Source organism: Phyllobates terribilis, unplaced genomic scaffold (genome assembly GCF_046119375.1).
Source record: "Phyllobates terribilis strain yellow unplaced genomic scaffold, ASM4611937v1 Scaffold_69__1_contigs__length_7402412, whole genome shotgun sequence".
Taxonomy (NCBI): domain Eukaryota; kingdom Metazoa; phylum Chordata; class Amphibia; order Anura; family Dendrobatidae; genus Phyllobates; species Phyllobates terribilis.
The window spans coordinates 2961343-2986003 of record NW_027362829.1 but is presented as its reverse complement, the minus strand read 5'-3'; the positions used below and the strand labels follow the sequence as shown (position 1 = coordinate 2986003).

Sequence of the window (24661 nt, the reverse complement as noted above, 5' to 3'; positions counted from 1 at the left end):
TTGTGGCTATGGAGAAAAGATATCAAGGAAAAATGAATGCATCAATCCTTGCAGATTACTGCTGCACAATTGTAAGAGATGAGCCGATGCAGGAGTACAAGAAACAAGCAAAAAAGAGCTGTCATTGAATGAGGACTAATTTTTGTAGAGCAATTTCTGCAACTGTTTATAATTCGCAATAGTGTTTAGACATGTTTTAGTTATCCAAATTGTTGCTAAGTTTCCTCTAAATAAATATCAGAAAACTGTCATAAAATATTCAGCATCTGTATATTTACAAAAAATAATATTTCAAAGTACTGATACTTTTATGCATTAATAATATATAACGCATAAAAGTAAAAATAAATAAGCAGCAACAAAAGGAAAACTCTTTGATATAGAAACAAGAGACAACTAAAATTTTTTATCATGCAATTTGAATTCAGGAAGTGAAAATCATTAAGAAAGGGCTCATTTCATAACTGAACCTGACAATTTTTGAAAATATGTAAAACAGTGTTACATGATCTCAAAGGTCTTTAAGCTAGTCAGGTGGAAGGTTCTTCAGCTGCTCACTAAGGATGTGCAGCCTCTGTGCAGGTCCCGGTACCTTACTTTCCTGCTCTGCACCAATCAGTTAGATAACTGTGGGGCCGGACGAGAGAGCAGTTCTCTCACTGATCAGAAAGGACATTGTCTCATTGTTCTCAGTCATAGGAAGCTACCTCCAGTCTATAGGACGCACTCATTTATTAGCAAGTTTTTTTCTTGCTAAAAGTGTGTCTTTCCAAGTAAAACTTTTTCCACATTAAGAATATAAAAAAGGCTTCTCTCCTTTGTGACTTCTCTGATGTCTATCAAGATGCGCTTTCTGGTTAAAACATTTCCCACATACTGAACATGAAAAAGGCTTCTCCCCTGTGTGAATTCTCTGATGTTTGATAAGACTTGACTTCTCTGTAAAACATTTCCCACATTCTGAACATGAAAAAGGCTTATCCCCTGTGTGAGTTCTCTGGTGACTAAAAAGATTTGATGTAGTCGCAAAACATTTCCCACATTCTGAACATGAGAAAGGTTTCTCTCCTGTGTGAGTTCTTTGATGTGTAACAAGAATTGATTTCTGGTTAAAAGATTTCCCACATTCTGAACAGGATAAAGGCATTTTCCCTGTGTGAGTTCTCTGGTGTATAACAAGTCTCCACTTCCGGCTAAAACATTTTTCACATTCTGAACATGAAAAAGGCTTCTCCCCTTTGTGAGTTCTCTGATGTATAACAAGAGTTGATTTCTGTGTAAAACATTTTCCACATTCTGAACAGGAAAAAGGCTTTTCGCCTGTGTGAGTTCGCTGGTGCTTAACCACATCTGATTTCTGGTTAAAACATTTCCCACATTCTGAACATGAAAAAGGCTTTTCCCCCGTGTGAGTTCTCTGGTGCTTAACAAAATTTGATCTCTGGTTAAAACATTTCCCACATTCTGAACATGAAAAAGGCATCTTCCCTGTGTGAGTTCTCTGGTGTAGAACAAGACTCCATTTCCAGTTAAAACATTTCGCACATTTTGAACATGAAAAAGGCTTCTCCCCTGTGTGAGTTCTCTGGTGACTAACAAGATTTGATTTCTGGTTAAAACATTTCCCACATTCTGAACATGAAAAAAGCTTCTCCCCTGTGTGAGTTCTTTGGTGTGTAACAAGTCTCCATTTCCGGTTAAAACATTTCCCACATTCTGAACATGAAAAAGGCTTCTCCCCTGTGTGAGTTCTCTGGTGTATAACAAGTCTCCATTTCCGGTTAAAACATTTCCCACATTCTGAACATGAAAAAGGCTTCTCCCCTGTGTGAGTTCTCTGATGTATAACAAGATGTGATTTCTGTGTAAAACATTTTCCACATTCTGAACAGGAAAAAGGCTTTTCCCCTGTGTGAGTTCTCTGGTGCTTAACAAAATTTGATTTCTGGTTAAAACATTTCCCACATTCTGAACATGAAAAAGGCATCTTCCCTGTGTGAGTTCTCTGGTGTAGAACAAGACTCCATTTCCAGTTAAAAAATTTTGCACATTTTGAACATGAAAAAGGCTTCTCCCCTGTGTGAGTTCTCTGGTGACTAACAAGATTTGATTTCTGGTTAAAACATTTCCTACACTTGAAACAAGAAAATATTTTCTCTGCTGTGTGAATTTTTTGATGTTTAAGAAAAGATTTTTCGAGGAGAAAGCTATTTCCATATTCTGACAGTGAAAATGGCTTCTTAGCTTTAGGAGTAGTTTGTTTTTTAATGCTTATTTTGTGACTTTGATTTTCCTTAGTAGTCTGTAATGAATCAAAAGTTAGGACCTGTTTCAAAGGATGAGACAGATCTTTGCTGTGAAGGGATGATGGTATATCTGGAGTAATGGGATTCACTTCAATTATATCCTGTGGGATATCAAGATCATCTGATTTGAAAATTGAGGATGTCAGCTGTCCCTCTGATCTCCTGGCACAGTCATCTGCTAAGTAAAAAAAAAATATTATTTTTGAATAAAATATTCTTGAAATTTATATTTTTGAACATTTTTACTTAAAGTATCGGTAGGAATGGCAAGTTATATAAAAATAATGAATATTCACCAAGACAATGACAGTGCACAGTCTAATAGAAAACCTCATAGCATGAACCAGTAGAGCGTGGTTTTCAACTGTTTGTTCATTCTGCCTCCCAAATATGGAATAAAAATCCAAACAATGATATGTAGACAAAAATGATACCAATAAAACCTTCTATTCATCTCACAAAAAGCAAGCCCTCACTCAGGTCCATCATCTTTCAATGGAAAAACAAAAGGTTTCCACATCATTAGTGGCTCTTAGGCTCTTGAAAAGCAACATGGCTTCCATGAACCAACCCAGAAAAATCTGCTCTTCCAAAGTCAAATAAGCTCCTTACTTAACCCAAACAGAAAGCACCACACCCTACTAAATCTCAAAGCATATTACCGGAAGCTCTTAGATACAGCCTTGTTCTCCTCTGGTTCAGTCCTCTGTACTCAGCTTTCGGCTTGTGTATTTTGTTTTTTCTTGTGATCCCAGACCGTTTACCGACTACTCTTGTGTCTTCTGATTTTGTATCTTCTCTACCCTCCTGGTTCTGACTCAGCTACCTGACAATTCTTCTTGTCATCAAACTCCACAGAACAGCAGGCAACACCGTAGTCCAAGCCTAGGGGCCTCGGTGTAAGTCCTGAACCAAGTAGAGGGATTAAAGGATGATGGGCAAAACTTTGACTATAGGTGTCAGGAATATTATAAAATATTAATATCAGGAAAATGTCCCTCCATCTGCGTGACACACATGTTCAACCCCCTCCCTTATTCCCTTTCCGCTCAGCACAAAAGCCCCAATTAATGCACGACTGATAAATAGTTATTCACACACGGCCAGGGAAGAAGTGTGAAAACTTCGTTAGGAAGCAGGCCTCTTGTCCCTGAAAGACGCAGGAGGTACTTAAAATGCAGATTTCCCTAATTTGTGTGTAACTGTGAAGGGTCTTCCCCGAGCTTCAAAGGGGAATTTGCAGACTCACTGACTCCGATATTAGTTATGAAATAATATGAGCTCCATAGGTCCGACAATAACGAGACCCAAATGGGTAGTGACCAAAACAGCCCCAGAATATGCAGGTATTTTTCCATGGCTGTAATCACAATCAGGGAGCTGCAGCGCAAAAACACCCGAATAGTAGACTGCAGCTCTGGGATACGTGATATCAAAAGAAAGATAAAATCATGAGGGAAAATATGGCGTATGTTGAGAGCTTCTGCGATTAACGGGTGATGAGTTATCGCAAAAGTCAGCATTTCTAATAAAAATCTACAGGCTGAAGACCGGCCCACATGATGTCACCGCAAGGGGCGTGTGGCCAGGTCTCTCCTTAGGTATAAAGTAATCTAGGGGGAAGACAGAAGCACTCATTGCTGGGGGGAATACGAATTATACGCAAAGGGTCCTGTTCAATAACAGCAATCTGGAGAACCTCCCCTCCCACTATACTGAATCGTCTCCGTGATCGTGTAGTGTAAGTAATTTTCACTCTTTATCTTGTTTTATTTTATGTATCTGCTTATGTATTTTAATGCCCCCTTTGTAACATCCTTATGTATATATTTTTCCTAAACACTGCCTCCCTTTTGGATCAAATATAAAATTTAATAGTTCTGTTTCTTTTGTTCTGTAATCGTTCTCCTCCCTGAAGCCATAAACGCTACCAGGTTGGTTCCTGACCCGATACAAGTCCATTGACACCGGGCTGTATCAAACCAGAACTGGTGGCAGCATACCATCTGGGGGATTTGAGGAAGGCTGGCAGTGACGGTCAGAGGTGTGGATATATATTACTGGCGCAGCCAGCGAAATATATATATACCGCCCTCACTGCAGAGGGCTTCAAATACCCAGTGGGCTACAGGACAGCTTCTCCGGCGACCACTCGCTCTAAGTGCAGTACCTTGACTGACCTGAGAGGCGAGGGGGCGCCAGAGAGTTGTGCCTGTATTGTGGCGTCACGGATTGGTGACGTGTAAGGGATAACACCCCACAGTGTCTTCCCCCGCTGGTGGCGGCTTCCTGGCACTACTTACTCTAGGTGCAGTACCTTGACTGACCTGAGAGGTCAGAGGGCGCCAGAGAGCGGCACCCACCGGCCGGCAAGTTTTCCTGACAATAGGCAATAACACATCTATTGAAAAAAAAAAAGAGTAACTAGTGGTGAAACCTCTCTCGGGTAATTGGAGTATGTGTCTCACTAATTACTTACCGGTAATGTGATTTTCCTGAGCCCATGACAGCCCCACAACGAGAGAGGGAATCCACCCTTCAAGGACAGGAAACCTACAGAATAAAAGGGCGGCATGTCTCCACCATCTCAGTTGTTTACAGAGTATGAGAGGACACTACTTAATAGTTATATACCCCATGATTTTTCCTCCTACACACCGCGTGAATCAAACACCACGAAGGAAATGAAGTGATCATCCTCTACCAGTGACGAAAGGGAATATAAGGATGCGGTCATAGGCTCAGGAAAAACAAATTACCAGTAAGTAATTTAGTGTTATCCTATCACCCATGACAGCACCACAACGAGAGATTTACAGAGAAACTTTAACGTTAGGGTGGGACCACAGCCTGTAGAACCCTTTTCCTAAAGGAAAGGACAGCAGAAGATTCCAGATCAAGCCTATAGTGTCTTTAGAAGGTGCAAGGTGAAGACTGAATCACAACCTTACATATTGCTTGATGGGGACATCCGGTGCACAATTTCCTGATTTCTTTGGAAATTGGAAGCCATCTTGGGAAGATAGGCTGGTTCCAGAACCAGCCTATATTCTAGGATCTGTATAAATAGAGGATTAACCGACAAAAGCTTGAATGTCACTAACTTACCATGCTCAAGTCAGAGCCACCGGGATAATAGTCTTTAATGTGAAGACCTTGAATCCATGTGTTCAAGCGAAGGCTTGTTAGAGCCGTAAGCACTGGATTCAGATCCCAGAGTGCCATCTTTGGACTGGAAATGGGCCTAGATCCAAAGCTCACTTTCAAATTCCATACTTCATTGAAGGTTGGACACTGTTTCAGCTGTATACAGCTCAAAATGTCCACTTTTAATTCTCTTCCCCTTTATATGAGGTGCTGTTAAAGATAAAAGGTGAGACTTCGCCATCCGAACTGATTAGACAGTGTCATTAGAGATCTTGGCCGAGTTCCTCTATACTGGTTTATGTAAGCTAAAGCTCCTCTGTTGTATGACAAGATCTTTACATGGTGACCATGTATAGATGAATGGAGCTTTCTTATATACTGCCTAAAGCTTCTTTAGGTTAGAGGAACCGGATCTTTAGAGGCAACACACGGGTATATACCTGTGACCATGCTACTTATGGAATGTAGGAGATTAGAGTTATTAACAGCAATATTGCCTTGTTTAGAGTTGTGGTCAGACTGCTTATTAATTTTGACATTTAACAGGACTCCTTATTCTCCCTTGGGAGACCACAACTCTGGCTCACTGCCCAGTGAGTTCTGCAGCACTCAATGGATCTGCCCATAATCCCAAAATAGTTGAGGTAACCTATTGCCAATGCCTCTTCCTTCAATATGAGAGTTGTCCTAACTACTATAAGTCTCGATAAAGCCTTAAGGCTCATTGACATCTGAAGGGAAGGACACAAACTGAAAGCCTAAATCCTCATTTTATGCCAGGATCCTCAGGAAATTTGATGTTTCATGTGAATTGGAACCTGATTGTATACCTTCTTTAACTGCTAGACTACTATATAGCAATCTGGCACTACAGATTTAATAGCAGATCTTATAGAGTCAATTTCAAATGATCTAACTCTCAAGAATCTGTACAGCCCTTTCCGGTTGTAGTAAACCCAGGTAGAGCTGGGTTAAATAATAGCTACAGGTCTTGATTAGGGCGCCTGAAGAGCTAAGCACCAGAGCAGGCTAGGCATTCAACTTAGTCAGACTGCTGAAAAGCAGAGCAGACTATATGTGTCTTGGAACTAAACAGAGATACAGGCCAGGCTCCACCTGAGCGGAGTATGCAAGCATCAGTGGTTGCCCTGGATAAATGCTGTTTTGTTTGATCAAGCTGGGCTAGCTGAGCTGTATATGAGTAGTCAGGGTCTGTCCTATTTAGTCAGCGCTTGTACAAGGCCAGAAATATTATATTTATGACTTCCGTGCAACCTGTAAAAGAAATAAAACTGCACTTGTTTGGACCAAACCCAGAATGGCTGTATGAGCACTATGCGATGCCTCCTACCTTTGAGAGTGAAACCCTACAAGGTTTATTATTGACCTGCAAAACTAAGGAAGCGCTCTTATTGTCACCTGCCTTTCCCAAGACATCATCCAACCAGCATTCCACTGAGTCAGCTGAGCATCAGCCAGGAATACTGCCACCCTCTGTCTCAAATAGAGGCTAGAATATTTTTCCCTTTGAATTCTATAAGCTTGCCATGCACAGTTAACAGTGGCTGAACTTGGTTTTGTCAGACATAAACTTAGTTGTGCAACCAGTACCTTTACAATGAGGGACTATGAGCTATGAGGCAACGAGGCACTACAAGGCACAGGGGCACTATGAAGCACCGTGAGGTACTAACAGGCACTGTGAAGCGCTATGAGGCACTATGAGGTACTAACAGGTGCTATGAGGCACTATGAATGCACTATTAGGCACCATGAGGCACTATGATGTGTCTTGAGGCACTATTATATGCTATGAGGCACTATGATATGTTATGATATGCTATGCGGCGCTATGATATGCCATGAGGCGCTATGAAGAGCCATGAGGCGCTATGAAAAGCCATGAGGCGCTATAAAGCACTATGAAGTGCCATGAGGCACTATGAAGAGCCATGAAACACTATGATACACTATGCTATGATGTGCCACGAGGCACTATGAAGCACTATGAGGCGCTATGCAGCACTATGATGCGCTATGAGGCACTGTGAAGCGCAAATGAAGTGCTATGCTATGATGTGCCATGAGGCACTATGATGTGCTATGAAGCGCTATGCGGCATTGTGAAGTGCTATGAGACACTATGAAGCGCTATTAGGCGCTCAGATTTTCATTAAAAGAGTAATCCATCTGAATGAAGGATAAACCTTTACTTTGGGTGATAATTCTCAATTGTCAGACTTGCCCCACCCGAAGGAGCCAACTGATGAGACGCAGCTGGACAACAGACCTTCACAGAAACCATGTCCTGTATTAACACAATGTGCCGTCCTATGGATGGAGTAAACAGACTGGAGGACAACAGTCCAAACCTCTGAGTGTTACTTTAACATTTACTGAGCAAATTGATCCTCATTTTTGTGGTAAACTCTGAAGCCCGATCATGAGACTCTGTGCAGCCCAGACATGTGGCTAACTTTAGCCTAGAGGTCCAGCTTCCGTCCTGAAGTCAAATTTAAGCAACAGATGAGGTCTTACAGAGCGCACACTCACCCATTTTTGAGTTTTGCGCTAACTTCCTTAAGCCTTTCCTAGTAACCATAACAAAGAAAGGGCCCCATAAACAAGGTGAACATTCACGAAGATCACTCACCGCCAGCTGTACAAAATTCGGAGGCTGGACCAAGTCACAAGACTGTTCCTTTCTGGAGGCTCAAGCGACTGCCTGCTGCTGTTCCACACTCATACTGCGGTCAGACCCCATTTCAAATGGGGGACCAGCTACAGTTCAGGGACAACTGCTGCGCTCCTCTGGCAAGCTCGTCATCAGGGCACAGCTTTCTAGCGCGCCCTGCATATGTGCAGCCTGGTACAAGACGGTAGCCGGAAACATGCTAGAAGACATTGGTCTCCGCTACTTCTTTTTCCTTTTTACCAGTGTGCGTCTTAGGGCGCGATTTCCTGGGTAGTGTACTGCGCCTGCGCAAACGGGATGCGTGGCCGCCAGGCCATCAAAGCTAATGGTGCGGCTGCTGCTCACGCCCGTCTGACAGAACAGGCCCCCTTGGACCCACCGCGGCGCTTCCTGATGCAGGCCACAGCAGAGACTGTGCCCTGTTACAAACCGACTGGCCCAGGTGTGGGAATAATCCTCTCTTCTTTCTTCTGCCGTCATTTTAACAAGATTCCCCCTCAAGGACAGGGAACCAACTGAGGTGGTGGAGAGGCACCACCCTTTTATTCTGTAGGTTTCCTGTTCTTGAAGGGCAGATCCCCTCTCTTGTTGTGGTGCTGTCATGGGTGATAGGAAAATAAAAAAAAAAACACGTTATATCCCCAACAAGAATGTATGTTTTGGGGGAGAACTCTAACACTAAACCAGAGTTGCACTCATTTATGGTGGACCGTTGGAGCTACTATGAGTCCTGACCAGAAGAGTAAAGAAAGTATTAGTGCTTCCCATTTCAGGAGAGATTGTATCTGAATTCCTTAGGATCGATAATATAATATAATTTATGACGTGGATTGAATCCATGAATTCAGGGCTAGAGCAATTCCAATACATCTCCTGCAGGCGTGAATAAATGTACAGTACAGACCAAAAGTTTGGACACACCTTCTCATTTAAAGATTTTTCTGTATTTTCATGACTATGAAAATTGTACATTCACACTGAAGGCATCAAAACTATGAATTAACACATGTGGAATTATCTACTTAACAAAAATGTGTGAAACAACTGAAAATATGTCTTATATTCTAGGTTCTTCAAAGTAGCCACCTTTTGCTTTGATGACTGCTTTGCACACTCTTGGCATTCTCTTGATGAGCTTCAAGAGGTAGTCACCGGAAATGGTTTTCACTTCACAGGTGTGCCCTGTCAGGTTTAATAAGTGGGATTTCTTGCCTTATAAATGGGGTTGGGACCATCAGTTGTGTTGTGCAGAAGTCAGGTGGATACACAGCTGATAGTCCTACTGAATAGACTGTTAGAATTTGTATTATGGCAAGAAAAAAGCAGCTAAGTAAAGAAAAACGAGTGGCCATCATTACTTTAAGAAATGAAGGTAAGTCAGTGCGAAAAATTGGGAAAACTTTGAAAGTGTCCCCAAGTGCAGTTGCAAACACCATCAAGCGCTACAAAGAAACTGGCTCACATGAGGACCGCTCCAGGAAAGGAAGACCAACAGTCACCTCTGCTTCTGAGGATAAGTTTATCCAAGTCACCAGCCTCAGAAATCGCAGGTTAACAGCAGCTCAGATTAGAGACCAGGTCAATGCCACACAGAGTTCTAGCAGCAGACACATTTCTGCAACAACTGTTAAGAGGAGACTTTGTGCAGCAGGCCTTCATGGTAAAATAGCTGCTAGGAAACCACTGCTAAGGACAGGCAACGAGCAGAAGAGACTTGTTTGAGCTAAAGAACGCAAGGAATGGACATTAGACCAGTGGAAATCTGTGCTTTGGTCTGATGAGTCCAAATTTGAGATCTTTGGTTCCAACCACCGTGTCTTTGTGCAGCTCAGAAAAGGTGAACGGATGGACTCTACATGCCTGGTTCCCACCTTGAAGCATGGAGGAGGAGGTGTGATGGTGTGGGGGTGCTTTGCTGGTGACAGTGTTGGGGATTTATTCAAAATTGAAAGCATACTGAACCAGCATGGCTACCACAGCATCTTGCAGCGGCATGCTATTCCATCCCGTTTGCGTTTAGTTGGACCATCATTTATTTTTCAACAGGACAATGACCCCAAACACACCTCCAGGCTGTGTAAGGGCTTTTTGGCCAAGAAGGAGAGTGATGGGGTGCTACACCAGATGACCTGGCCTCTACAGTCACCAGACCTGAACCCAATCGAGATGGTTTGGGATGAGCTGGAACGCAGAGTGAAGGCAAAAGGGCCGACAAGCTCATCAAGAGAATGCCAAGAGTGTGCAAAGCAGTCATCAAAGCAAAAGGTGGCTACTTTGAAGAACCTAGAATATAAGACATATTTTCAGTTGTTTCACACTTTTTTGTTAAGTATATAATTCCATGTGTTAATTCATAGTTTTGATGCCTTCAGTGTGAATGTACAATTTTCATAGTCATGAAAATATAGAAAAATCTTTAAATGAGAAGGTGTGTCCAAACTTTTGGTCTGTACTGTATATTACAGCCATCAGCCAGGCACAGCTTAGAGATATATCATGGCACAGGTGTAATGTTTTTTGTATACTTTATCACGATTCTGTTTGAAGTTATTTGGTTTAACCCTTAACAACAGCTGTAACACATTTTTACGGCGGAAGTTAAGGGTACTTATGACTCAGTGCCGCTCTTTCACTGCACTGAGACATAAGTTTATAGCGGTGCAGGTCTACGACAGCTGACATCCTGTAGTATCAGCCCCGGCCAGTTTAGATGCCGATTAACCCTTTAAATACCGCTGTCAATCGTGACAGCGCTATTTAAGTGGTTACAAGGGGGTCGCAAGATCCCCTTAGTAACCATCGGACCCCCGCGATGTGAATCATTGGTCTCGATGGTTACCAGGGTACCCTGAGATCATGTGATGATCCCAGCGTACGGTGGCCTGTGAGATCCAGCAGTAAGCTGGATCTCACAGGTGCAGTCAATGACTCACTGATAGGTCTCATACACAGCAGTACAGGAGTACTGCAGTGTATGAGACCAGTGAAAAAAAAAACACAAAAAAATGCACACAAATCACTAAAATCCATTTCGCCACTCAAAATGCAGCGTTTGCAATTAAACAAAAAACGTACACATAATTGGTATCGCCACATCCGGAACGACCCGCTCTATAAAACTGTCACGTTATTTATTCCATTTGGCGAACACCGTCAAAAAGGCACACCAGGGGCTCTCCAAACGCAAAATGACTTATGCTCTCGATTACAGCCATTTTTGCATTCAAAAAGTCAAACAGTGCTCCTTCCCTTCCGAACCCTACTGTGCGCCCAAACCGTAGTTTTACCCCACATATGGGGTATCAGCATACTCAATGGTCCATTTTCTCCTGGTACCCTCGTGAAAATAAAAAAATTGGAGCTAAAAGTAAATTTTTGTAGGAAAAAAATTTGATTCATTTTCACGGCTCTACGTTATAAACTTCTGTGAAGCACCTGGCGGTTCAAGGTGCTCACCCCACATATAGATAGATTCTTTGAGGGGTCTAGTTTCCAAAAGGAGGTCACTTGTGGTTTGTGGGGTGTTTCCAGTGTTTAGGCACATCAGGGACTCTCCAAACGGAACATGGCGTCCGCTCTCGATTCCAGCCAATTTTGCACCAAAGTAAATTGTACGCCTTACCTTCTGAGCTCTGAAGTGCACCCAAACAGTGGTTTTCCCCACATATGGAGTATCGGCATGCTTAGGATAAATTGCACAACAAATTTTGTGGTCCATTTTTTCTTGTTACCCTTGTGAAAATAAAAAAATTGCGTCCGAAGTAAGCATTTTATCAAGAAAAGTTAAATGTTCATTTTTTCCTTCCACATTGCTTCAGTTCCTGTGAAGCATGTGAAGGGTTAATAAACTTCTTGTATGTGGTTTTGAGCACCTTGAGGGGTGCAGTTTTTAGAATGGTGTCACTTTTGGGTATTTCCTTTCATATAGACCCCTCAAAGTGACTTCAAATGTGATGTGGTCCCTAAAAAATGGTTTTGTAAATTTTGGTGGAAAAATTAGAACTTGGTTAACTTTTAACCCTTATAGCTCCCTAACAGAAAAAAAGATTTAGCTTCAAAAATCGAGCTGATGTAAATTAGACATGTGGAAAATGTTATTTATTAACTATTTTGTGATTTTAACTCTCCGATTTAAGGGCACAAGGATTCAAAGCTTGAAAATTTCTACATTTTCAAAATTTTGGGCAAATGTTGTCGGTCATAATAGCGAGGTTTGGTCATAAAGACTGGACCTGGTCTTGCAGGGACCATATGAGCAGATTTATCTAAACTGTGTGCAGAATTATTAGGCAAGTTGTATTTTAGAGGATTATTTTTATTATTGATCAACAACTATGTTCTCAATCAACCCAAAAGACTCATAAATATCCAAGCTTAATATTTTTGGAAGTTGAAGTGGTTTTTTTTTTTAGATTTGGCTATTTTAGGAGGATATCTGTTTGTGTAGGTAACTATTACTGTACAGAATTATTAGGCAACTTAATAAAAACCAAATATAATCCCATCTCACTTGTTTATTTTCACCAGGTAAACCAATATCAGTGTACAAAATTTAGAAATAAACATTTCTGACATGCAAAAACAAAAATAATTAGTGATGAATATAGCCACCTTTCTTTATGATGACACTCAGCAGCCTCCATCCATAGATTCTGTCAGTTACTTGATCTGTTTTCGATCAACATTGCGTGCAGCAGCCACCACAGCCTCCCAGACACTGTTCCGAGAGGTGTACTGTTTTCCCTCGATGTAGATCTCACATTTTATGATGGACCACAGGTTCTCTATGGGGTTCAGATCAGGTGAACAAGGGGGCCATGTCATTATTTTTTCTTCTTTTAGACCTTTACTGGCCAGCCACGCTGTGGAGTAGTTGGATGCATGTGATGGAGCATTGTCCTGCATGAAAATCATCTTTTTCTTGAACGATATCGACTTCTTCCTGTTCCACTGCTTGAAGAAGTTGTCTTCCAGAAACTGGCAGTAGGTCTGGGAGTTGAGCTTCACTCCACCCTCAACCCGAAAAGGTCCCACAAGTTCATCTTTGATGATACCAGCCCATACCAGTACCCCACCTCCACCATGCTGGCGTCTGAGTCGGAGTGGAGCTCTCTGCCCTTTACTGATCCAGCCTCTGGCCCATCCATCTGGCCCATCAAGAGTCACTCTCATTTCATCAGTCCATAAAACCTTTGAAAAATCAGTCTTAAGATATTTCTTGGCCCATTCTTGACGTTTTATTTTATGTTTCTTGTTCAAAGGTGGTTGTTTTTCAGCCTTCCTTACCTTGGCCATGTCCCTGAGTATCGCACACCTTGTGCTTTTTGATACTCCAGTAACGTTGCAGCTCTGAAATATGGCAAAACTTGTGGCGAATGGCATCTTGGCAGCTTCACGCTTGATTTTCCTCAATTCATGGGCAGTTATTTTGCACCTTTTTTTTTTTTGCTTCTTGTGACCCTGTTGGCTATTTGCCATGAAACTTTGATTGTTCTGTGATCATACTTCAAAAGTTTGGAAATTTCAAGACTGCTGCATCCCTCTGCAAGACATCTCACAGTTTTGGACTTTTCAGAGCCCGTCAAATCTCTCTTCTGACCCATTTTGCCAAAGGAAAGGAAGTTGCCTAATAATTAAGCACACCTTATATAGGGTGTTGATGTCATTAGTCAACACCCCTCCTCATTACAGAGATGCACATCACCAGATTTACTTAATTGGTAGTTGGCTCTCAAGCCTATGCAGCTTGGAGTAGGACAACATGTATAAAAAGTATCATGTGATCAAAATATGCATTTGCCTAATAATTCTGCACACAGTGTAATAAGTTATCAGGGTTCTAGGAAGCCAACAGCATCATTACCCTCCGCTTTCTCTTACAGACCCATCATAATATTTTTCTGTGAGTGATTTTCTAACTTGTCAGCACTTTCTACGTACACTGCCTTTTGGCTTTGTAGTTTACAGATCTGGACAGGTAACGGTCAGCATCATCTAATCCCAGGGGGTAGGTGGATCTTCCAAGTTGCAAGTTCTATAGAAAAGGGGTTTCAATGCCCAAAGTCATTTAAAAAGTTTTTCGTGGAGGAGAATGTTTTGGTCTAGATACAAAATGGTGATCACACGTTTGTGACATGGCCGGACTACATGATTGGTAAACCAGCCACAGCCGGTGACTGAGAAGAATCTGTGACTTCTCTGCATTTAGTGGTTACTACTCACCTGGGTGGTCATATGTAGGAATCTCCTTTTTACACCGCTCATCACCTCTCACATATGTCCCTGTAGTAATAATATGGGTCAGATCTTCACCCTGAAACAAATATTTATATAAATATAATCCTGCCATCTCCACCGTTCTCGTTACACAAGTATAAAACATATAATACTGGTGGATAAAACAAGACTGAGCACAAGACCTTCACAGCCGTCTACACATCATAGGGGAGATCTCATGACACCTTCTCTCCATCTACCTGATGATCCTGAGGAACATTGGGATCTTCTTGTTTACAGTCCTGAGGAAGAAGAGGACGGGGACATCTCTCTGGTGTTGTCCTCTTACTGGATAGATCTGGAGGAAACACATACAGGGATTGAATTAATTCTTTACATACAGATAATTATAGGCCGTGTGTATTTAGCCCTGTCTATTACCTGGTGATGTGAGGGGCTGGGGAACCTCCACCATGATGTCCTTGTACAGATCTATGTGTCTTTCTAAATACTCCCACTCCTCCATGGAGAAATAGACGGTGACATCCTGACACCTTATAGGAACCTGACACATACAATGATACCGTCATCCCCCGATCCCTTGATAGCTTTACTATAAAATGTCCCAGCATTCCCAGCAGTGTCACCTCTCCAGTCAGCAGCTCAATCATCTTGTAGGTGAGTTCTAGGATCTTCTGGTTATTGATGTCCTCATGTATCAGGGGGTGAGGTGGAGGCCCTGTGATTGGGCTCAGTGGTCTTCCCCATCCCTCAGACACAGGGTCCTGACAGCGCTCACTAGAGGTCTTCTTCACTACTGTGTAATCCTGGTTATGGAGAGAGACATTAATAAATCTCACTAGAGACATTTCCAGAGTCCTCACCTCTCCAGTTCTGTCCATCTGTTATTCCCATAGATAAGAATGATGTAATGTGACGTCATCAGAATCTCTCACCTCTCCAGTAAGACGGAAGAGGGTCTCTAGGGTGAGGTGTAATATTTTCTCAGCCATCTTGTCTCTGTTCATATCCATGTTTGATGGGTAAATCAGGAAAATTCTCTTATGTAGAAGATCTTCACTGAGAGGATCTGATATTGTAGAGACCTGAATGAGAAGATGATGAGCCAATGTAAAGTCATAAATATCCTGTGTAATAATACAATTACTGGAGATAATAAAGGGAAACATTTGAGATTTATTTTTTTTACAGTATTTAGTTTTCTTCTTTACATCTAGTAATAAAAACTATATATTTTAGGCTACAGACAACAAGCAGTTTCTTCCTTGGAGTCGGCAGCTGAATACCTTTCTCAAAGACTCATCTTCCATAAAGCTAATTCTCTTCTCATTTACCGAATCAGCATTAGCAATACTGCAGGAGATATTCATTACACGACATGAGAAATAACTACTTCATGAAGAAGACGAAATCTTCATCTTCCACTATGGCTCTATAAATGTATTTGGCCAGAGTCCGTCACTGACTACATCAGCACCGGCCGTCTATATGTTTCTTGTCTTCCCCGGACTGTAATCTTCTATCTCGTTAGATCTCAGGTCTGATTCACACACAGAAGTTTGAGGCATTTATAAAAGCTTGTTTGTAAGAACACCAAGACAGGAGTTATTTGATACCAAAGTCTCCATGTACAGTGTTTTATGGGGTTTATTTCTGGGCTTAGGCTTTCCTATATTACAAAAAAAATACATAAAAAAGAATATATTAAAAAAAAAAAAAAAATTGGCACCAACAATTCTTGTAAAAAGAAAAAAAAAACATGCAAAAAGTTACTTTTTAACACTGTGTAAAGTGCTGGAGGGTAGATATGTTTCCCTGAGGCTATTGGCATCAGTGAATTAAAACCATTAAGTTTCCTCCAGCACGCTATGTGCAAGGAGGGGTTAAGTCTCCATTTCCAAAGGGCATGTTTTTAGGAGAACCACAATAGAGCGGGCGGGAGGTTGTTCTCCATATCTCCTCCCCAGGGTGTGGTCTGGGGGAGGTTTAAACACTAGGCCAGCTGAGGCATTCAGAGTTCAATGTCTGGAGAAGTAAGCTTGTGTTTGAACCATGCAAAGTTGCTGAACTCTCAGCAGACGAATCCCTGTTACTCCAAGGACAATGTTCTATGTGTTACCATTTTTGCTTTGTTTTCCTGTTTTGCTCAGCCAGCTGTGTTTATTTTTATGGACTAAAGTTTGGTTTATGCAGAATTATAATAAATCAACCAAAGATTTAAAGAGACGGCGTATCTGTGTCTACCTCCGTGTGCAGCCAAGTAAGTAATCTACCACAGGTGGCGGTAGAAGTGCGGGCAAGATCCCCAGGAGGCACGTGTAACGGATGAGGACAAACCACATGTCCTGGGTAAAGGCGGCCATAAATCAGGAAATGAAGACCGACAGTATGGAGGACCTGGTCAAGCATCTTGTGATAGCACAGCAGGAGACAAGCAAGCTACTATTGCAGCAGATCCACCAACAGCAGAAGCAGCACCAACAGGACCAGCTCTGACAGCAGCAGCAGATGGAATTGCTCGCAGAGGTGGTTCGTGGAAGGCCGACAGCCCCTCCCCCAACTCCAGGTGATGACTCGAGCATCCGGAAAGTGGTAAGGCGCGCCATGCAAAAAAAATCACCCCGGGCGATGATGTGGAGGCATTTTTGACTGTGTTTGAGCGGGTGGAAGAGCGGGAGAAGCTACCACCGGGGCAGTGGTCGGAGGTGTTGGCCCCCTATCTGAATGGTGAGCCCCAAAAGGCTTATTACGACCTGGCCTTGCAGGATGCCCAGGAGTATATTAAACTCAAAAAAAGGGTCTACCACTGGGCGTATTGCGGTGATAAACCCCCTCACTCCCAAATGTTCGATCTCCTCCATCTTGTGCAGAAGTGGTTGCAGCCGGAGTCCTCCACTCCAGCCCAGATAGTCGAGCGGGTTGTCATGGACAGATTTGTGCACTCCCTACCTAGGCCCATGCAGACCTGGGTTGCCCAGGGAGACCCCCGGAATGCGGATGACCTGGTCAGCCTTGTAGATAGATACCAGGTGGTCGAGAGGACCCCAAGGAAGCCGGGTGGTGCTGCATCCCCATACTGGGGTACTCAGGGGGAGCCAGAGTCCCAAAAGAGGAGGGGGGGTTAGAGCCACGAGTGGTGGGAGTCCAATGTCCCAAGGGGTTGCTGAGGGGCTGCCAAAGGCCGCTGGGAAAGACATGATCTGCTGGAGGTGTCGAACTCCTGGACACACAACTGCCAGTTGTCCTCTGAGCAGATGGACTGCAGCATAGGAAGACGCTGCTCATACAATGCCTACCCCACCTGCAGTGTGGACTATCAGCCCTGTGAGGGGCCCCAGTCGTGTATTGTAACAATAAATGGTGTGTTAGTGTCGGGACTCCTGGACTCAGGAAGTTTGGTGACCCTGGTAAAGGCTACACTTCCCCACCAGTTGATCCCAGGGAAGTACGTGCGCGTCCGCTGTATCTACGGGGATGCCAAGGACTACCCCGTTGCCCGAGTGACAATAAAAACTAACTGTGAGGTTGGGGTGGTTGAGGGCTTGTTACACCCGGTTATAATCGGGTGGGATTCTGGCTGTTCTAGGACTTGTGGGGAAAGGCAGGGGTGCCCACTAGCTCAGACCGGATCCGGTTCGTCCACGAAAAATCACCATTACAGCCAGAGTATGATGAGTTCCCCCTGTGTGTCCTGGCTGGTAACGAGGATGAGACAGCGACCCATGAGGATGAGATTCCTGAACTGGGGGTTTCTGGGGGGGGAATTTTGGTACAGCGCAAATGCAGGATCTTACGTTAAAAGGTGCATTTGACAATGTGACTGTAATAAATGGGGTTGCCCAAGACCCGGGGGCTGACACCAGGTTCCCGTATTTCACCTTAAATGACGAGCTGCTTTATCGGGTCACTAAACCAAGATGGGAAGTGATAGAGCAGTTGTTGGTGCCGGGTCCCTATAGACATAGGATATTAGATTTGTCCAATTCGCATGTCTTAGGGGGGCATCTGGGAGTAGGCAAAACCCAAGAGCGGGTCTTGCAGAGGTTCTACTGGCCTGGGTGTCACCGAGACATTGTTAATTTCTGCCGGTCTTACCCTAATTGTCAGCTAACTGCTCCCGTGTCTGACTTCTGGAGTCCCCTGGTTCCGTTACCCATTATAGAGATCCCGTTTGACCGAATTGCCATGGACCTTGTAGGGCCCTTAGTTAAGTCTGCCAGGGGTCACCAATACATATTGGTTGTGCTGGACTATGCAACACTGTACCCAAAGACGGTACCATTGGGAAACTCTTCTGCTAGGAGCATAGCCCGAGAGCTGGTACACATCTTCTCCAGGAGAGCCTGCCAAAGGAGATCCTGACAGACCAGGGAACCCGTTTCATGTTGAAGGTGATGAGGGAGTTGTGTAAGGCTCTACAGATTACGCAATGCACCATCCACAGACGGACGGCCTGGTGGAGAGGTTTAACAAGACCTTAAAGTCCATGCTTAAAAAGGTCATGGAGAAAGATGGATGAGCCTGGGATTGCCTACTCCCCTACCTGCTATTCTCCATTAGGGAAGTTCCCCAGGCCTCTACTGGGTTCTCAACCTTCGAGCTGATTTATGGACGACACCCTTGGGGACTACTGGACATTGCGAAAGAGACCTGGAAAGCAGAGGTAACACCCCATTGGAGCATCATCGAGCATGTGGCCCACATGCAAGACCGGATCGTGAGGGTGATGCCAATTGTAAGAGAAAGCCTCCTTTAAGCCCTAGAGGCCCAGGCAAGGGTCTATAATCGGTCAGCAAGACTGAGGCAAGTTAGCCCTGGAGACCGGGTGTTGGCGTTGATCCCTACGGTGGAAAGTAAATTCCTGGCAAGTGGCAAGGGCCATATGAGGTGGTGGAAAAATTGAGTGACATCAACTACAAGGTCCACCAACCAGGAAGAAGGAAGTCATATCCAGTATATCCCCGTTAACCTGCTTAAACCTTGGCGAGACAGGGAGCCAGTGGAAGCTACGTGCCTGGGGGCCCATCCTGAAGCCCAAGTTGACGATGTCACAGTGGCAGAGACACTATCACCGGCCCAGAAGCAATAGTGCCGAGAGCTACTTCAGCGGAACCAGAACCTGTTTTCATAGCTGCCAGGTTGTACACAGGTGGACGAACATGAAATCCTTACAGAGCTTAATGTAAGGGTGAATCAAATGTCGTATCGCATTCCTTAAGAGGTGAGGAGAATATTGAGCCTGGGCGTCATTCAAGGAGTCAAAGAGCGGTTGGTCCAGCCCCATTGTCCTGGTGCCGAAGCCAGATGAAAAATGACGGCTCTGTAATGATTACAGGAAGCTGTATGAGGTGTCAAAGTTCAACGCGTATCCGATGCCCTGCGTAGATGATCTTATATCTGGCTGTCCCTAGCCTCTCAATATCACCACCCTGGACCTAACGAAAGGGTGCTGGCAGATTCTCTTTTCCCCAAGTGCCAAGGAGAAAACGGCCTTCTCTACTCATTAAGGGTGCTTTCAGTACACCAGGATGCCGTTCGGTCTGCAGGGAGCCCCAGCTACCTTACAGAGGGCCATGGACCGGATCCTAGTCTCTCATAAGAAGTATGCTGCAGCTTACCTGGATGACATCGTAATCTTCAGCCAGGATTGAGGAAGTCATTTACAGAAGGTCCAGGCTGGTACGGGATGTGCTTAGGAAAGCAGGGTTTACGATAAACCCAAAGAAGTGCACCATTGGGAAGAAAGAGGCAAAATACTTGGGCTACATTGTCGGAAGGGGCGAAATAAAGCTGCAAGTAAAGAAGATGGAGGCTATCCATAACTGCCCGCAAGCAAGTTCATTCGTTTCTGGGAATTGTGGGGTATTATCGGCAATTAATCCCAAATTTCCCCATGATAACCGTCCCCCTGACTGATCTTCTTAAAGGCACGAAAATATCGATGGCCAAGTGTTCCCCTGAAGCGGAGATTAGTGTTGAGCAAACTTTTTCGGCATTCCAATTTCGGGTTTCTTGTTCGCGCCAAAAAATAGGCTCCGCCCATGAACATCCCTGATTTGCCACGCTGTCATGCAGATGTTATTGGCGTGACAGCGTGGCAAATCAGGGATGTTAATGGGCGGAGCCGAATTTTTGGCGCGAACAAGCCGGAACACGAACCCGAAACTGAAATGCCGAACAAATTTACTCAACACTAGCGGAGATGGCATTCCAGGAGTTGAAGCTCGCCCTATGTAAGCAGCCAGCCTTAGTAGCACCTGACTTCACTAAGGAGTTTGTGGTTCAGACTGATGCCTCCGAGGTCGGTTTGGGAGCTGTGTTGTCCCAGGAAATAGATGGGGACGAACATCCAGTCCTATTCCTGGAGTAGGAAACTCTCCTCCTGTGAAAAGAACTATGCCATCGTAGACAAGGTGTGCCTGGCCATCAAATGGGCCATTGAGACCCTAAGATATTATATGTTAGGCCGAAAATCGGGCTAGTGACAGGTCATGCACCCCTGAGATGGATGAGGGAAAGAAAGGGGATCAATGCCCAGGTAACTAGGTGGTTCCTAGCACTCCAAGACTTTAATTTTCATGTAGAGCACAGGCCCAGGAATCTACATGGAAATGCAGATGCCCTGTCCAGATTTCCCTGTTTAGCAAGTGAAGGTGCCAAAAACCCCGGCTTTGTGCAGGGGAGGGGGATATGTGACAAAGTCACTGGTAAAGTGCTGGACGGGAGATATGTTTCCCTGAGGCTATTGGCGTCAGTGAATTAAAACCATTAAGTTTCCTCTAGCACGCTATGTGCAAGGAGGGGTTAAAGCAAACATGGCATCTAAGGTGTGACAGAGTTCAGCTGAATGCCCCTCCTCCCCCAAGTACTCGATAGTATGGGGCTGTCTAGTTACTAAGATACTTAAATGACCAATAATGGTGTCTGGGCCCGCAATGTACAAAAGTCAATTAGGCCGGGCCAGAGGCAGCGTCCAATAAGTTACTTTTTAATATCCACATACACATTAGACTAAAGTTGCATGAAAGCACTGATTTCGGGGGTTTGGTTGACTATATGTTGTAGTTGGGGGCCTCCCGACAGATGATGTCAGGGCAGAGAAGGATCTGGCATCCTGAATTTCAGAGGCTAATCCGTTTGTTCTTCCTGTAGATAATCCTCCACTAGAGGAGTCTGGAGGTGACTCTCTCATACAGACCACAGGAAAGCTGGAATATTTGTGTGTATGGGGGAGTCTGGAGAGATAGCCGTCTGCCAAATGACCATTCAGCCAACACTTATCTCATGTGTATGGGGCCGTTAGTATTACATTGATGAGCAGGGATAATATACGGCACTACAGAAGTACAGCGCATCATCTGAGCAATCAGAGGCTTGTATGTTGTATGATCGAACTAAGGAGAGTTGTTTAACCCCTTAATGACGGAGCCAATTTTTACCTTAATGATCAAGCCAAATTTTACAATTCTGACCAGTGTCACCTTATGAGGCAATATCTCTGGAACGCTTAAATGGATCCCACTGATTCTGAGATTGTTTTTAGTGACATATTGTACTTCACGATAGTGAAAATTTATTCGATATGATCTGCATTTATTTGTAAAAAAAAAAAAAATGAAAATTTGACGAAAATTTTGCAATTTTCAAACTTTGAATTCTTATGCCCTTAAATCAGAGCATTATGTCACATGCTTCAAATGAACTGAAGCAACATGGAAGGAAAAAGTAAACATTTAACTATTTTCACAAAAATTTTACTTCAGACCCACATTTTTTTATTTTCACAAGGGTAACAATAGAAAATGGACCACAAAATTTGTTGTGCAATTTCTGCTGAGCATGCCAATATCCCATATGTGGGGGAAAACCACTGTCTAAGTGCACGGCAGGGCTCGGAAGGGAAGGAACATTGTTTGACTTTTTGAAAGCAAAAATGTCTGGAAATAAGAGCGGACACCATGTCGCGTTTGGAAAGCCCTTGATGTGCCTAAATTATGGAAACCCCCCACAAGTGCCCCCATTTTGGAAACTACACCCCTCAAGGACTGTATCTAGATATGTGGGGATCACATTTAACCCCCAGGTACTTCACAGAAGTTTAGAGCGTAGAGCAGTGAAAATAAAAAATTCTATTTTTTCCACAAAAATGTAATTGTAGTCCCAAATTTTTTGTTTTCACAAGGGTAACAGGAGAAATTGGAGCCCAAAATTTGTTGTTCAATCTCATATGAGTACGCTGATACCCCATATATAGAGGAAAACTATTGTTTGGGCGCCCAGCAGGGCTCAGAAGGAAGGAGTGACGTTTTGGAATGCAGACTTTGATGGAATGGTCTGCGGGTGTCATGTCGCGTTTGGAGAGCCCCTGATGTGCCTAAACAGTGGAAACCCCCAACAAGTGATCCCATTTTGAAAACTAGACCCCTCAAGGATTTTATCCAGGGGTGTAGTGAGCGCATTTTGAACCCACAGGTACTAGACAGAATTTTATAACATTAGGTCATCATACGGAAAATTTTAAATTTTTTTTCACCAAAATATTGTTTTAGCCTCAAATTTGTAATTTTCACAATGGATAATAGGTGAAAATGGACACCATAATTTCTTACGCTACTTCTCCCGAACACGATGATACTGCATATGTGGTCAAAAATTTCTGTCTGGGCACATGGCAGGGCTAGGAAAGGAAAGAACTATTTGTCTGGAATAAATTGTGAATGCCATGTCGCATTTGGAAAGCACCCGACATGCGAAAACAGCAGAAACCCCCCACCCCCCAGGTGAACCCATATTTGAAGCTTCACTGCCTAAGGAATTCATCTAGGGGTGTAGTGAGTATTTTGAACTCATAGGTGCCTCACAGAATTTTATAACACTGAAACATGGAAATATGACATTTTAATTGTAAAAATATAATAATTGTATTTGCTGCAAATTTTCAGGTACACAAGGGTTAATAGGTGAAACTGGACCCCATAATTTATTGCACAATTTCTTCCGAACGCTGTGATGCCCCCTATGTCATCAGAAATTACTTTTAGGCCACACGTCAGGGTTGAGAAGGAAGGAGCGCTATTTGGCTTTTGGAGCACAGATTTTGCTAGAATAGTTTGCGGGCGACATTTTCAGACCTCTGAAGGTGTTAGAACAGCAGAAAAACCCCAAAAGTAACCCCATTGTAGAAATTGCACCTCTCAATGAATTCATCTACGGCTGCAGTGACTATTTTGTAACATCCATGCCAGGCTTTTTTTTTTTTTTTGGAGAATTGCAAAACTGCCAGATTAGTGCCCACACAATGTGCCGCCATACAGTGTAGCGCCCCCATATATTGTAGCGCCCCCATACATTGTGCCCAGCTTGTGCTTCTGGCGATACGCGGCATGTAAACTGTCAAGTGCTCTCTTCCCACTATAACAATGCCAAACATGTGGCTGCTTATTGGGGTTTAGGCACAGTGGGGCTCAGAAGGAGGGGCATTTTGATTTGGGAGAGCAGAATCTAGCCACTGGATTTAATTTGAGGGGGAAGAGAGCCATGTCGCTTTTCAGTTTGTTCTACCAGTAACGTGGGAACCCCATATAGTTTCAGTGACAGATGACGGACTTGAGCCTGGTTTTGTGTGGATAAATTAGGGGTTTTTATTGGTAACATTTTGGGACGCATAAAATCTTTTGATCGCTTCCAGAATAAGGCTGGGATCACATTCGTGTTCAACGCTGAGCACTTACCGTGGGGTTTCCGTGTAAATTCCACAAAAATGCGATACAGACGAAACCCCCAATAGACCCACCCACCATAACGACGCAGATGGAGACACTTTGGGCTCTGTTTGGCATCTGCTCCGGTGGTCTCCATCTTTTTAGGCGTGCAAAGATCTGTGGTTGCCCACACTTGTGTGCTAAAAAGACACCCTGGGACACCCTGGATCAGAGACCAGTCCAAAGTGACTCCATCAGCCTCATAAGTAAGTGGGTCCGTCTGGGGTTTGGTCTGAATCGTGGTATTGGGGAATTAACACAGAAACCTAGACGTAAGCTCTCAGTGGAGAGAGCAGGAGAAATGTGAGTTGAGCCTTATTCCGATTTTTGTAAGGTAGAATGAACAAATAGACAGCAGTACAAGAATAGTTCTTATTTTAATTTTTTCGCCGTTTTGTGTGTGGTAAAAGTGATAGGGCAGATTATTCTTCGGGTCGGTGCGATTACAGCAATACCAGATTTATATATACTGTATATATATTTTTTAAGCTTTTGCTGCCATCACACAGTAAAAA

The 24661-nt window shown here is 43.6% G+C and overlaps 1 protein-coding gene across 1 annotated transcript; it reads right to left on the bottom strand.

Annotated features, from left to right (window-relative positions):
- LOC141194323 (uncharacterized) lies at positions 1–24185 on the bottom strand. The gene is made up of 7 exons (XM_073662225.1): positions 24117–24185; positions 15321–15470; positions 15012–15191; positions 14806–14929; positions 14625–14722; positions 14371–14461; positions 1–2484 (listed from the first exon to the last, which is right to left on the bottom strand). The coding sequence occupies exons 1-7, from the start codon at positions 24183–24185 to the stop codon at positions 791–793; spliced, it is 2406 nt and encodes an 801-aa protein (XP_073518326.1). The 3' UTR covers positions 1–790.
- Between the last annotated feature and the right edge of the window lie 476 nt (positions 24186–24661).

Bases quoted from the DNA above. Each gene is read 5' to 3' on its own strand.
- LOC141194323 (XM_073662225.1), bottom strand. From the start codon at position 24,185: ATGGTGGGTGGGTCTATTGGGGGTTTCGTCTGTATCGCATTTTTGTGG. The intron at 14,930-15,011 runs GTGACACTGCTG...TGTATGTGTCAG, and splicing joins TTGAGCTGCTGACTGGAGAG to GTTCCTATAAGGTGTCAGGA. The intron at 14,462-14,624 runs GTAGATGGAGAG...TATTTGTTTCAG, and splicing joins ATGTTCCTCAGGATCATCAG to GGTGAAGATCTGACCCATAT.